The 16,319-nt window shown below is 36.1% G+C and overlaps 1 protein-coding gene across 2 annotated transcripts; it reads right to left on the bottom strand.

Annotated features, from left to right (window-relative positions):
• Positions 1–8,035: 8,035 nt before the first annotated feature.
• LOC127080163 (protein LIKE COV 2) lies at positions 8,036–13,062 on the bottom strand. Of its 2 annotated transcripts, XM_051020494.1 has the most exons (7): positions 12,798–13,061; positions 11,772–11,824; positions 11,579–11,688; positions 10,862–11,029; positions 9,391–9,488; positions 8,502–8,628; positions 8,036–8,347 (listed from the first exon to the last, which is right to left on the bottom strand). In XM_051020494.1, the coding sequence occupies exons 1-7, from the start codon at positions 12,915–12,917 to the stop codon at positions 8,247–8,249; spliced, it is 777 nt and encodes a 258-aa protein (XP_050876451.1). In that variant the 5' UTR covers positions 12,918–13,061; the 3' UTR covers positions 8,036–8,246. The 2 variants fall into 2 exon arrangements, with proteins under 2 accessions (XP_050876451.1, XP_050876453.1); XM_051020496.1 differs by lacking the exon at positions 8,036–8,347 and having other exon boundaries at positions 8,502–8,654; positions 12,798–13,062.
• Positions 13,063–16,319: the final 3,257 nt, after the last annotated feature.

Below are 16,319 nucleotides of genomic sequence, written 5' to 3' on the forward strand. Positions count from 1 at the left end.
TCAAGCGTATCATTCTACCACAAGGTGATCCCAGAGGCAAATGGACTCCCACACACGAAGGGCCATTTGTAGTTAAGAAGGTATTCTCTGGTGGAGCCATGATGCTTGCTACAATGGATGGCGAAGAGTTCCCGCATCCTGTGAACGCTGACATAGTTAAAAAATACTACGCATAAAAGAGACCCGCTAGGTCGACGTACCTAGGCAAAAGTAAGGGCATCCCGGCGAACCAAAAGGGTTCGGGCAAAAAATTAGGGATAAACATATAAAGACATACACCCGGCAAGTCGAAAACCTGAAAAGGCGGCTTGAGCAAAAAAAGGGTATCCCGGTGGACTGAAAACCTGAAAAGGCGGTCCAGGCAAAAATTAGGGATTAAAGCGTATGACTATGCCCCGTTCTCTGTCTGCTTCAACCAAGTTCAAGGAACTGAACAAGCCAATCACTTCTATCCGCCAGCAGGAGATGAGATGCTCGAAGACATGATGACAGTAGTGGAATTAAAATCAATAGGACTTTTTCTGCATAGCTTTGTCTTCGTTTCTTGACGATTTCCTCTTACTAGGATTTCTGTCTCCTTGTACACAAATTGCCTGTTCATAGGCCCTCTTTCTAAATCAATACAATTCTGTTTCAAAAAAAATGCTTTTGTTTTACTTTCTCTATTTTGTTTGCATAAACGTCCATTGATTTAACTTGAATTGATATATGCATTTGAATATGATCAATGTTTATCAAAATACATGCATAAAATAACAATGACAATTACTAAAGGACTTCAGGATCGAGGAGAAGGTCTAACCAGGCTTTCCAATGAATCTGTTGCCAATTCTATTCCCCGGCTAAGCCAGTTATGCCCCAGAAGAACTTGGCATCACTAGACTGGTAATCTCTTCTACCCCAGCCAGGCTCTGTTGAATATCTCTGCCATCAGATAAAGGTCAAATACCCCTAGCTAAGGAAGGGTCATCAATACAAATATCTCCGACCAGAAGACTGAGATTTATTTCCCCAGTAGAGTCCCCTGGAAGAACGTTTCAGACACATAGTGCATTCATTACATCATTTCACATCACATACCTACATACAATTTTCGTTCCGCATCATATACATTACATCATTTCATAACATATACATGTATACAATGCTCTCATTTATTCCAGACGCATAATTCACTCATTACATCATTTCACAGCATACGCATGCATACAACATTTGCATCTCATGCATCATGACATGGCATGAAGCTAACTTTATTTTTCAGGTCAATTATCCTCCTGACATAGTCAAAACAAAGGTCCATTCAGACAGACATCTTTATCAATTACATTCAAGATGCAACTATATCCCTCAGATACTGCCTAGCGTACGGTACATTCCGAGCTCATCCCAGACATTTGTTGCAAATACAGCATATACAAATACTATCAGATACTACCTAGTGTACGGTACATTTCTGAAGTGTAGTCTAGTGTACGACTACCCCCTTTTTATCATCAGATTCAGCCTAATGGACGGCTCAGTCTGCTCAGATACGGTCTAATGTACGACCCAATTAGACCTTCGTCTCCTCAGATGCTACCTAGTGTACGGTACATTTCTGAAGTGTAGTCTAGTGTACGACTACCCCCTTTTTATCATCAGATTCAGCCTAATGGACGGCTCATTCTGCTCAGATACGGTCTAATGTACGACCCAATTAGACCTTCGTCTCCTCAGATGCTACCTAGTGTACGGTACATTTCTGAAGTGTAGTCTAGTGTACGACTACCCCCTTTTATCATCAGATTCAGCCTAATGGACGGCTCATTCTGCTCAGATACGGTCTAATGTACGACCCAATTAGACCTTCGTCTCCTCAGATGCTACCTAGTGTAAGGTACATTTCTGAAGTGTAGTCTAGTGTACGACTACCCCCTTTCATCATCAGACACAGCCTAACGTACGGCCCTCTCTTCAACTCAGATACGATATAGCGCATGATCCATTCTGATCCTTTATCCTCAGCAGAATATGACACACTCCGACTCCCCAGCGAAGTCAACAGCCTAATGGATGACTCATTATTCGGTCTAACGTACGACCCAGTGTGGCGCCCATGTCTTCAAATTGGCCTAATGTACGGCGCAATCTGAAGCTTTCATCATCAAATTTCCTGGATGGCATCTTTAAGCCCATCTCCGTCAAGACTAATTGACAAGTGCAAATTTTTGGGGGCATTCTAGTGTTCAATAATCTTCCACCTCCAGACCACGAATGGCATGCACGCCATCCTAACTCTCTCGGTTCAAGAATATTGAACAGGGGCAACTGTCATACCCCAAAATTTGCCCATTAATATTTCAAGACATTTTTCAGGGGCATTCCGACTCATTTTATGGCACTGATCTTAAAGGGACAAAGGCCCAGCTCACGAATGGCCCAATCCAGAAAATGGCCCAAACTGGCCTGTTCGCTACACGCTCGCCTAGCGAACGTTACGTTCGCTACACGCTCGCCTAGCGAACGTTCGCTACACGCTCGCCTAGCGAAGCAAACGTTCGCTAGCAGCTCGCCTAGCGAGGCTGACAGACAACAAAAAATTTCGGGCTTCGTTCTGAGCCCATTAGGTCATGAAAAAGGGCATTATAAATACCAGCACTTCAGTAATGAAAGGGAGGAGGAAAAACAGAGGGAGACAGACGAAAACCCTGGCACAAAAACCCTGGAGGCTACTTTAGAAACCCTGAAGGCCGCTCCTCCGCTCCGAAGCTACCACCGCCCAACTCAATCCGGCTCGCCAATTCAAGGTTGCAATTCGATTGCAAACAGGTTTGCATTACTATTATCGCTTTATTTTCTTAATTTGCATGTGATACCGCTTTATGTTCTTAACTTGCATGTGATATTATAATTGAATTCATAAACATATTTGAGGTTTTGCATGTGAATTTAAGTGTGCCTGAATATTGTGAATGTTGAACCGTATAATTATGTGTTGGATGTCATAAGCCATGCCGCAGGTTGAAGTCATACTGTTCTGAAATTCAAAACCCGCAGCCGCTCGCTAGCACATCGCTAAGCGAGCATGTAGCGAGTATTTGCTAGGCCCTCGCTAGGCGAGGCAGAGGCGAACGGGACAGTCGCTAATATTTTGTTTGTTATGTCCTATGCGTATCTGATCTATTCTATGTTAATTATGCACTGTTTTGCCTGACATTCATGCTGCTGTATTTTCTTTTGCGGTGTAATCTTCGATTACACCCCGATTTGGTATTCTAACCCGTTTGCTGAATTTTGCCAAGGTTCACATGTCCCAGGAAAAGATTGCCGTTAGGTCTTCCACTTTATTTGTGGGATACCCTTGTGGAGACTCACCCTAAATTACTTAATTAATTTTAATGTGTTAATTTTAATGTATTAATTTTAATGTATTAATTTTAATGTATTGATTTTAATATGGAGGCTCGTCCTAATTACCTAATTGACTTTAAAATTTTGCCTTTAAATAAGTGATCTTGGACCTCTCTTTGCTGCCCTACGGTATTACGGTATAACGGTCATGTCCCGCGAATGTAGGGATACACTTAGCAAAGACCCTTCGATTAAATCATCATAAGATAAATCATGGTCCCTCGGATGTTGCCTTCGAAAATACGATTTTGTCCCTCGATGACCCTTCGGTGTAGCCTACGGTTAAATGATGATCGTCCCTTCGAATGCTAAGGTATCCTTACAACTGTTGCCTTCAATGACCTATCGATGACCCTACGGTGACCCTTAAACATCCAAAGGGTAAGATTACTTACTTCTCAATAGTAAGGACAGTTTTACCCTCATAAGGATAGGAAATGCCCATAACGACCTCAGGAAGGTATAACTCTCAATTACTGGATCATAACCTAAAACATTTTCCACCCGTCACACTTTACACTTTACAAATCCTAGAAAATCACCACTTGGTATACATTCATACTAGAATCATTACCGAGTTATATTTTTCTAAACCATTTTCAAATGAGATAAATACTTTGTATACATTCATACGAGAATCATGACAAAGTTAAACTCTCTTTCAAACATTTTTTAAGCAATTCACCGACACTTTTCAGACAAAAATATAAGTGATCCAGTAATTAAGAGCCCATGGATAACCATGGATACAAAGGGTGCTAACACCTTCCCTTTGTATAATGTACCTCCCGAACCCAAAATCTATTGAGGTCTTTCCTGTTCTTTTCCACCTTTCCTTATTGGATAAAAGAAAAGTCGGTGGCGACTCTTGCTATCCGCGACATTGCGATAAAAAGCAAAATACCCCAAGTCAGTTCACCGTATGACAGGGTCCAATATTGAACTAGACAAGGATGACACGGTCTATACCTTATGTTCTATATAGACATAAGGGCAAAGGGGTAATTATACACATAATTATTATCACAGGAGGTTTTGTCAGATCACATGACATTTTCGTGACTTGGGTAGCAGTGATGTGTTGCTAGATACCACTCACTGTTTATTATGTTAAATGCGTGATTTAATATAATTGCCAACGTCGCGAAAACCTACAGGGTCACACACAAAGGACGGATTGATGAGAAATAGAGTAACTAAGGAACACCGTAAAGTACGATGCACTTAAGTGGGAGACGAAATATGGTAAGGTACCAAATACTTAAGTGATTTTGGCATATTATGAGATATGGGCCAAAATACACTTAAGTGGGCTTTTTAGCTTGAAGCCCACACAAGTGGTTCTATAAATAGAACCCCTTGGGTAGAAGCATTGTCACTCCACTCAGACCGAAATTTAAGTAGAGACTTGGAATTTCGTTTCCCTCTCTCTCTCTCTCTCTCTCTCTCTCTCTCTCTCACTCTCAATCAAAGCCTTCATTCATAACAGCTAGCACTGCGATTGAAGGAATCCGTTCGTGTGGACTGAGTAGAAACGTTGTCATCGTTCAACGTTCGTGATCGCTCCGTGGATTTGTATCCAAGGTTTTGATCGTTGCAAGAGATCTGCACCAAAGGTTTGAATCGCCACAAGAGGTAACAATTCTATCACTGATCATGCCCATTTGTAAGGATCACTAAATGGAGAAATTTTAAATTCCGCTGCGTCTTGGTTGGCAATTCTCCTTCACTTTGCTCATGGCGGTTGCACAAGACGACAACAACAATGTCTTTCCCATTGCCTTTACTCTTGTTGAAGGTGAAACGGCTGGTGGATGGGGTTTCTTTCTTCGACATCTCAGAAAGCATGTGGCTCCACAAGCCAATCTCTGTTTGATTTCTGATAGACATACTGCCATTGAGAGTGCCTACAACAACCATGACAACGGATGGCATGTTCCTCCTTCTACACATGTCTATTGTATAAGACACATTGCACAAAAATTCATGCGTGCTATAAAAGATAAGAATCTTCGCAAGAAGGTGGTGAATGCTGGGTATGCTTTAACTCAACCGTCATTTCAATATTATCGTGATGAAATTAGACTGTTTAATGAAGACGCATGGAGATGGATAAATAACATACCAGTAGAGCAGTGGACAAGGGCATTTGACAGAGGTTGTCGATGGGGCCACATGACAACAAACATTGTGGAATGCATGAACGGGGTTTTCAAAGGAATTCGAAATCTGTCGATAACCGCCTTGGTAAGATCAACCTATTATAGGTTGGCTTCTATGTTCGCAACCAGAGGTGAAAGATGGAGTGCAGTGTTAATGTCCGGGCAAGTATTCAGTGAGTGTTGCATGAAGGTCATGAAAGAGGAGAGCATCAAAGTTAGCACACACGCTGTAGCAGTCTTTGACCATCATAGACAAAATTTCAGCGTCCAGGAAACAATGGGCAACAACGAGGGGAGACCAAATTTAGCCTACGCTGTTAGACTAAACAGAAGTTGGTGCGATTGTGGAAAATTCCAGGCTTTCCGCATACCTTGCTCCCATGTCATAGCAACATGCACTTATACTCGTCAAGACGCTTACAACCATTTATCTGATGTGTACAAGGCCAACACCATCATGAATGTATATACTCAAAGCTTCTCAGTACTACCAATGGAGGATTACTGGCCTTCATATGAAGGAGATATTGTTTGGCACAATGACGAGATGCGTAGAAAGAAGAAAGGAAGGCCAAACAACACACGTATCAGAACATAGATGGATTCCACAGATAAAATGATAAGATTATGTAGTATCTGTCGTCAACCAGGACACAACAAGAACAACTGTCCCAATCGAGGATCATCATCTAGGTCTTAAGCTTTTTGTAACATTGTATTTCTGTAACATTCAATCATTATATATCATTAAGTTCTTGTTACGACGAGGTTCACAACAAACATCAGTACAAAACATCTGAAAACATAAATATTTCTAACTGATTACAACAATCAAATTGATGTTGTCTCGACCGAACATCATTTCCCTAGCATCCTTATCAGTCTTCATTCGCACCCAACCAAAGATACTGTCAAGTCTCTCAATACTTTTGATTTTTTTTCCCTTCTGGTATTTTCCCATCTAACCAACGAATCAGCTCCCTCTTCAGTTTATCGAACGTGGTGATGTTCCAAAACAGCATCAGCATTTGAGGTTTGTCTCTCGCATAAATCACCTTTCCGTATCGGCGACGAACATCAAACATGATAGCCAAATGATTATATGAGATGTGGAACAATTGGTCACACAACGCATCTATTTATAAGACAAAAAATGCATTTTAGGAGGAATCTCCAATTGAATTGACGACTCCTTTTAAAACCTACACATAGACGTCAATTAGATTGGCTAGGGCACCTACCCTAGCCAATCCAATTGGCGCTTCCATTCAAGTTTTAAGAGGAGTCGCCAATTCAATTGGAGACTCCTCCTAAAAGTGAGGTATTTTGGGAATTTTTTTAAAACCAGGAGTATTTTGGGAATTTCCTTGAAAAATTGGGTTTTTTTATAAAAAAAATCTTTTGTGGGTGAGAGCAAATCATAAATTATAGTACAATATTTTTTCTATCACAGAAAGAAATATTCAATTTGAGAGATTGAAACTCGATGATGAAAAATCAAGTGGCCAATCAAATTAAATTTGATTAAAACTGGTGACCATCTAGTGAAATTTACAAACTTCAACTTTGAGCAACTAAGAAAACATTCGACAAAATTAATTGGGTTTCACTTTTTTCTTTGTTTTGATGTCAAAAGTTACTAATATAGGGATAATAAAACTGATGTTGGGTTAAGATAAAAGTGAGATATCACATATTGAACCTCTGAGTGAAAGATAAACCTCTTCACCAAATATGCTTATTAATTTATATTGCAAATAAAATTCTAACAACTAATATTTATATTTATATTTTTTATTTATAATTTATAAAAAATAATTTTGAAGCCTTCAGCCTCTATTTTCTGAAGGCCCGGCACTGTAGGCCTTGCCCGGCCCACGTAGGATGGATTCATTAAGAAGAGACACATAATAATTTATAATTTATAAAAAATAATTTTGAAGCCTTCAGCCTCTATTTTCTGAAGGCCCGGCACTGTAGGCCTTGCCCGGCCCACGTAGGATGGATTCATTAAGAAGAGACACATAATAATTTAAATGGTAATTTCAATCATTTATTTTGTTCTAAAAAGTAATAAATATTGAATTTAATCGAAATACATTGACCGTATAAAAAATTTTTGCATCATCAATTAAGATGATGGTGATGAATCGATAGTATAGATTTTTTACGCTGACAGTGTATAATAATTAATCTTATAGATATTTCTTTCATTCTCATTTAAAAAACAAATTCTCATTAGATGCATCCTTCTATATAATTTTAATTACAATTAATTAATTATTTGATTATTCAATTTTTTTTCCTAACCAGTTGGACCAAACTTTTAAAAAGATCAAGTCAGATCGAGCCAGACTCAGACCAGTAAACGGAACGGATACTCAAACCTTTCAAAGTCTGATATTCTATTCTCACTCCACAACCGTAAATATGGCATAATTTTTCCGAGGAGAGGATGAATGATCGATGGAAAAACGAAGTGAAACTATAAAGAAAATGATAAAAATATTGTAATAACTACATTGTATCTCTTTTTTGAACTTCGATAGAAACTATAAATATTCAACAACTTTCGTATACAGACTCCATCACAACGAGATTCAGAATACAATTCTCATCACCATATGACCCATGCATGGTATAATAATGGACGATAACTACAAATCAATCTTAAACAGCGGGTGCATTCCTTTATCCAATTCTGTTCAAAGATATTCTCTCATTGGGTCGAGTAACTCTTTCGATGGGAGATATCAACTGTGGCATTGTCATTCCTCCAGAAACAATGATTTCTGTATCGGTATCAAAATAAATGTTAAGCCGTGAGTTTAAAAAATGTAATCTAAATAATAGTTTAAAAATGACTATATCAAGAAGAATGTAAAATGGTGACCGATGAGGTAAAAATATTGTCTTTTCGGATCAGCCATCAAAAAGAGAACCTACCTATGCCTTCTCGAATGGAAAGATTAGGTCTTATTACATCTTTGGAGTTAACCAAAATTATATCGCCAATATACAGATGGTTCGTAGGGACAAAAACACTACAAAGCTCTTCGTCTTCATTTTCTTGCTGGGAAGGAGGAAAAATGATAAAATCTAAAGTCAAATATATATAACAAAACATTGAAATTAGTAGTTACCTAAGAAAACAACACAAATTCAATGGAGGATACACATAATATAATGAGACACCTTTAAGATGAAAATGAAATAAATGTAAAACTAAATTTTTTCAGTAAATTAACTCCTAAAACAATGGTTGCAATAAAGCACCATGAATCAGGGATATACTGGATAAACTTGAGACAGAACACGTTGGACTTTACGCTGCTGTAAATCCAAGAGGTAAGCACACATACAAATGCAAACACTTTAGTTGTATACAGTGCATCAAATCTAACAGGTGCGCGCACATATAATTGTAAACACATTAGATTTATATGCTGCAACAAATCTCACAGATGTGCTGTTAATGAAGGAAGGATGTAAGGATATCATATAGGACAGACATATCCTCCATAAGCATATTTCCTTTTCTTCTAATGCTACAATAATTGTGATTTTTTAACATTGATATAATGACAGTGAACTCCTCGTTATGATGGATCATGTCTCCATATATATATCCATTACATTGCCAAGTTAAAGTATTATACTCCCTCCGTCCCGCAAAGTGACCCATTTGGAATAAAAAAGTGTCCCAAAATGAATGCCTGCATTCTATATATTTTATTTTACTTCTACTTGGACAAAAGTTGTATGAAGTCTGTTTATCAACATTAAAAAAGGGAAGCCTAAAAATTGTTTAGTAAATACAGTGTGTTCAAAGTACCTGTAGAGTAACAGTTGATGTAATGAAGCCAAAAGCATATTCACCAACACGCGGATGACGGATAATTGCTACCTCTTTAAAGGCAGTGGTATTTTGATCTGTAAAGACGAATTCGAAAACAAAAATTACGAGAAATCACTGACAGCTAAAATAAAATGATAGGAGAAAACAATTTGAAGTGTGCCTTGAATTCATAAATAAATGAAGAGCCTAACTGATCCTACCTACCAATTACCATTTAAGTTGTCAAAGCTAATACGATCTATTCTAAACAGTAAAGTATTTCCTTTCAGCCGGCCATCCTTTGATATGAGTAGGTATTTTATTAGGAGAACCAAAATCCCGCCATACCAACCGCTTTGCAGCGCTGTTATAGCGGATTATGATGGAAAAACCTGCAATTTCGGCCAATATCTACCATTGCAGCGAGCCCAAAAATTGCCATGTATATCCGCCATGGCGGACATTTGATAACACTGCTCACCGTCAACCATATAATAGAATTCAGATCTTCATGAGCCGACAAACCTCCTGATGCCCAAAGGCCCCAACTCTCTCAAACTAACAAGACTACAAAACATCTCCCCCGCTAAATCCTGCTTTCTATTTAATAGGCAACATGTCTTAGTTCTCTAATTATTCCAACACCCAACTGCTAAGTAACTCTAACTCCTTTAACTAATAAACCTACCAAGAAAGTTTGATGTTATTGCCCCAAGCATTCCATTATGATAATCAATGCAGTAATTTAATATGTCTTCATTTTAAATAGAGAAACCATTTGCAATAAAGCATGCCCCATATTCACACACATAGAATCACCTTATATCTCGAACTAGAGAATAACCTAGATTTGTTATACTTATGTTCATTGCTTCTTCTTTTCGACTGGAGAGGATCCGGATCCAAAAACAAGTCCCTTATAATATAACAAAATAACCAGCATACCCTTAGAAAGAAAATGAACAGTTAAAACTGACGGTACTTGAGGGACTTTGCATGCTTAGCCTAAGTGTAAATATAAACTTGTGATTTGGCCGCAACTCACGGCCACGACTGCCACGCCTGATGAACACAACTTGCAGGCTGAACGCTTTGCAGTGGACGCTGCCACCTCTCTGCAATTTCGCAATTGAACGCTTAAGTGGTGCGACTGACAACATAGATTTTACCAACCACTTCAAATTTAATCCGCTCACTTATGTGTTATCCACTACTTTCCAAACAGAGCCTAAGTGATATTTTCAAATGAGCTCCTTGTATACTAATCCATAAAATACACTATATATAAAAAAAGAACCAGCCACCCCAAGAAAAAAGAGGACAATGGCCACTTTTCCGTGTAAACCATTTAAGTAGACATTCTTTCTAATTGTAACAACACTAGCTAAGTAACATGCAAATATCATAACTCCTCATCTGTATGTGAATTCAAACTCCACTATATAACTAATCGTTATGACGAGCATACCTGGAGAAATTGCAGCACTAATCTGCTTGGATGCAGAATATATATGTCTGACAAGGGGCATCTGCTTTATTAACCATTCTCCAATCCAGAAGACAGTGGCCCCCATCCACGACGAAACAAAAACACCAATAACAAATACAAAAGCTAGCGATGTAATAAAACCAAGTCCTGCACCACAAACCAAGAGACTTCAAACTTAATACAACGCATCGAGAGGAATTAATAAGAAAGAATATAGAAGATGCTTGTGCAATGTGCATGCACACACACGTTTTGAAGCAAGAGTCAACTGGAGAACTACAAAAAAAAAAGGTGAGGATACCATAACCTCTAAAACATTTTGATTACAATTCAAATAAACCCTTGTAAGAAATAATATGCCTTTTCTCTCAATTTACTCAACAATAAAGTAACCCGTTATCATTGAATTTACAAGTTTATGCACTGTTACCATTTACATTGCTTTGTAAGTTCCAAGATTAGCCACTAAACCCGGAGAAGAAAGAATAATACTTTCCTGCTCAATTGATAAAACAAAAAGAATAACCTATTATCTTTGATATTACAAGTATACGCACTATGTTCAGTTTGTTTCCTTTTTATGTTTTGGATCTATGACATCTACAACAATGAAAAATTCACCCCATTTTTACCTTCTCAAGAGAGCAAATATAATAGTCAAATCCATGTGTTTGGAGGAAAAAATAAATTACTCACCAAATATTTCAATGCCAAAACTGGAGTATAGCGGACTAAAGAAACCATCGACAAACTGAATAAACCACCATGTAATAAAAAAGGTAACTGCAACTGGGAATAGAACAACACTGCAAGTTCAAAATTAAATGAATAGTTAGATTTAAAGTAATGACAACAATTAGTCATCTTGATAAGTAGTTTAGTCCATTACATTCCAGTCATAAACTTCTTTGAGACCCAACTCTGAAGAACAAAGCAGCAAGCCTGAAATAAATGCACAAAATGAGTCAGTAGTGAGACATAGATGGATTTTATCTTGAAATAATATGAAACTCAAAATTATATCATGCCAAGCCAAATAGATGCATATTGGCTAACGATTGAGTTTCTGTAAACCCCATCGTCATTATTTAGAACTCGTATCATAAAAAGCAAAATGGCTATTTTTATATGAGGAAAAATGTTCACATCGAATCATTCCTTGGTTTTCCATATCATGCAGTTAACTGACCTCTTTCGGAGGCCTATACAATTACAATCGTGCTTCAATTTTTAATGACCGGTTATGTTTGGTTTAACTTTTGAAAGAGTCAAAAGCAATTACAAAAGTGTAAATTGATTTTGAAGTGATTTTAAGGTGTTTTTAATTCTTCTAAAGTAGAAATGATTTTGCCTCCAGAATTGATTCTACTTGAAGCTAGAATTTGTAGCTTATGAGTTTAAACATGATTTTTACATTGAAATTTACTGTTCAACTCACTTCTCGATAAATTTGCCCAAACATATATCACTTTATACCTAGAATCAATTTTACATAATCAATTCATTTAAAATCAATTTTTTTCATTGCATAACCAAAAACACGCTTTGTCATATGTTTCCACATATGCTATTTTAACAAACTTAGTAAATTTTTTCCGTATAAAAACACTTAATGTAAACAGTACAGAGATCAATCTAGCTCATCTGAGCAAAGAACAATCAAAATCCATAGTCTTAGCAACATTCTTATCCCTCAAATTTTATTCGAATTTCATAAATCCGAAACTTGAATAGTTTACATCCACTAAGATAAAACCCTAATAAACACAATTTCATTATGCTTAAGACTTTCAGTTGACTTATTAGTAACCTAACCAAAACAACAGTAGAATAAACGAGATCGAAGATTTAACTAACCCTAATTTGAAGAATGAAGAAACAAAAATTGAAAAGCGAAAAGGAAAAATCGTAGTACCCTGCGAGTAGAAGAGTTGGGAGAGGTTGGTGGAGACTTAGCTGGATCTTCGGGATCTTCGCAAGAGACATTATCAGCTTGACTCAGAGGAATTGACGTTGATTCTTTTTCTTCCGCCATTTTCTTCTTCTTCTTCTTCTTTACTTTTTCTGATGCATCAATTTGAAAGATCTTAAAAGAAGCTTAATTTGGATTTTCTTTGTTATGTTATGATTTAGTCTTGGATTGGATACTAAGCAACACTTGGTCACACTCTCATAATTAGCATTAGTCTAACCCAACCAATGTTTATATAAATTTAATTCATTAATTAATAATTCGGTCTAAAATATTTAATTATATTTTATTTTAAATAGTAAAAATCCTAAAATTCTTTCTTAAATCTTCCAATCTATCTTTGACATTAAAGAAAAACAAAACCCATTTTTGTCCAAAACAAAATGTTATTTATTTTCTATGTCTAAATCGACATATAGTGTTTTTATATGATAATCTAAGTAACTATTTTGAAATTGTTTGATTTGCAAAATAGTAAATACAAAATAACACAACATATTACAAATATTTTATGTATTTGATAATTTTTCTTTTAAAAATGTGTTTGTAGAAAATAAATAACACTAATAAAATAAAATAAAAGTTATTATGTTATTCTTGTAAATTTATGATTCTTTTTTAAGATATTGGATATTAGTCAAAATTCAAATAATAAAATATCTTATATATAAAAGTAATGTCTTAGTAATTTTTGGAGTCAAAATTAAAGATAATTTTGTAATTATATTCTTTATTATTATTTTTTTTTTTTATTTCTTTAATTATATATTTTTTCAATTATTAATTCTTAAAACTATCTTCATCCTATTAACTCTTATATATAAAAGTTGTAAGTTTTTTTAGTAATTTTTGGAGTTAAAATTTAGAATAACTTTGTAATTATATTCTTCATTTATTTTTTTATTATTTGTTTAAATTATTTAATTATATTTTCTTTTTCAATTATTAGTTTTTCTTAAAACTATCTTTATCCTATTTTTCTTATTTTATATTTTAAAAACTTTCAAACCCACGTTTTTTAAAGCTAAGTTAACTACCTATTTTCTACTTATTTTTATATTATTTATTTTATTTAATTAAATAAACAATAATAATTTATTAATTTATTAAATAACTAAATATTTATTTAATACTCTCATTCCCTCTTTTCATTATCACAATTCCACTCACATCCTTTTTCATTATTAGTTTTTCTTAAAACTATCTTTATCCTATTAACTTCTAATTTTACTTTTTAAAAAATTTCATACCCATGTTTTTTTTATTATGAAGCTAAATTAACTACCTATTTTTTTACTTATTTCTTTACTATTTATTTTATTTAGTTGAATAAACAATATTAATTAATTAATTAATTAAATAACTAACTATTTATTTAATAATCTATTTTTTTTTACCTAAATACCCCTAATTTTTTTTTAAAAAATCTCAAAATAACCCTGATTTCAAAAAAAATCCCAAAATAACCCTGATTTCAAAAAAAATCTCAATCTACCCTACTTTTACCCCATTTTTAAGAGGAGGCGACAGAAAAATTGGCGTAAGCTCCTAAAGCTAGAGAGGAGGCGTCAATTGGATTGGCTACAACACATGGTGCTGCCAATCCAATTGGCGCCCATGTGTTAGTTTGTAGAGGATGCGCCAATTGGTCTCGCGCCTCAGTGTAAAGTGCAATTTTTTGTGTTATAAATAGAGGTGTTGTGTGAATCATTTTTCCACATCTCATTTCATCATTTTGCAAACATGTTTGGTGTTCGTCGCCGCTATGGAAATGTGGTTTATTCGAGAGATAAACCTCCGATGTTAATGCTCTTATGGAACATCACTAGTTTCGATCAACTGAAGAGGGAGCTGATTTGTTGGTTAGATGGAAAAATATCAGAAGGGGAAAAATTAGAAGTATTGAGAGACTCGATAGTATATTTGGTTAGGTGCGAGTCAATATTGATAAGGATGTTAGGGAAATGATGTTTGGACGAGATGACATCAGTTTGATTGTTGTAATCAGTTAAAAATGTTCTTTTTTAAGTTTTTTTATGTTGTAGTGATGTTTGTTGTGAACCTTGTTGTAACAAAAAGATAATGATATATAAAAATCCAAGGTTACAAAAATTAAAAGGAGATACTATCTTATGATGCAGATGTTGCTCCTAGATTGGGACAATTGTTCTTATTGTGTCCTGGTTGATGACATATACTACATAGTCTTATCATTTTATCAGTCGTATCAATTTCTGCTCTAATACGCGTATTGTTTGGCCGTCCTTTTTTCTTTCTTCGCATCTCATTGTTGTGCCAAACCATGTCACCTTCATATGGAGGTCAATATTCCTCCATTGATAATACTGAGAAGCTTTTGTTATACATATTCATGACGGTAATGACCTTGTAAACATCAGATAGATAGTTGTAAGCGTTCTGGCGAGTATGTGTGCATGCCGCAATGACATGGGAGCAAGGAATATGGAAGGCCTGGAACTTTCCACAGTCGCACCAACTTCTGTTTAGTTTGATAACATAGGATAAATTTGGCCCCCCCTCATTGTGGTCCATTGTTTCTTGTACGCTAAAATTTTGCCTATGACGGTCAAAGACTGTCACCACGTGTGTGCTAGCTTTGATACTCTCATATTTCATCACTTTCATACAACATTCACTGAATATTTGATCCGACATTAACATTGCACTCCATCTTTCATCTCTGGTTGCGAAGGTAGAAGCCAACCTATAATAGGTTGTTCTGACCAAAGCGGTTATTGGTAGATTTCTAATGCCTTTGAATATGCCGTTCATGCATTCCACAAGGTTTGTTGTCATGTGGCCCCATCGACGGCCTTCGTCAAATACCCTTGTCCAATGCTCTACTGGTATGTTATCCACCCATCTTCCTGCATCTACATTAGACAGTCTAATTTTATCACGGTAATATTGAAATGACGGCTGAGTTAGAGCATACCCAGCATTCACCATTTTTTTTACGAAGGTTCTTATCTTTGATTGCACGCATGAACTTTTGTGGGATATTTCTAATGCAATAGACATGGGTAGAAGGAGGATCATGTCATCCAATGTCATGGTTATTGTAAGCACTCTCAATGGCAACATGTCTATCAAAAATCAAACAGAAATTGGCTTATGGAGCCACATGTGTTCTGAGATGTCGAAGAAAGAAACCCTAACCACCAGCGGTTTCACCTTCAACCAGAGCAAAGGCAATGGGAAAGACATTGTTGTTGCAGTCTTGTGCAACCTCCATAAGCAAAGTACCCTTGTATTTGTCGTATAACCATGTTCCATCAATTTGAATAATAGGTTTGCAGAATGCAAAACCTTTGATGCACGGATCAAACGCCCAAAAGAGGCGGTGAAAGATTCTATTTCCAGCAACACAGGTTCCGTCTAGCGTAAATGCTGGCAATGCCTCCATGTCTTAACTGGCGTTGTGATGTCAACTGAAGAAAAATC

This window comes from Lathyrus oleraceus, chromosome 5 (assembly GCF_024323335.1).
Source record: "Lathyrus oleraceus cultivar Zhongwan6 chromosome 5, CAAS_Psat_ZW6_1.0, whole genome shotgun sequence".
Taxonomy (NCBI): domain Eukaryota; kingdom Viridiplantae; phylum Streptophyta; class Magnoliopsida; order Fabales; family Fabaceae; genus Lathyrus; species Lathyrus oleraceus.

Bases quoted from the DNA above. Each gene is read 5' to 3' on its own strand.
- LOC127080163 (XM_051020494.1), bottom strand. From the start codon at position 12,917: ATGGCGGAAGAAAAAGAATCAACGTCAATTCCTCTGAGTCAAGCTGAT. The intron at 11,689-11,771 runs GTAATGGACTAA...TTGAACTTGCAG, and splicing joins AAGAAGTTTATGACTGGAAT to TGTTGTTCTATTCCCAGTTG. The intron at 8,348-8,501 runs GTAGGTTCTCTT...ATACCGATACAG, and splicing joins TTCCATTCGAGAAGGCATAG to AAATCATTGTTTCTGGAGGA.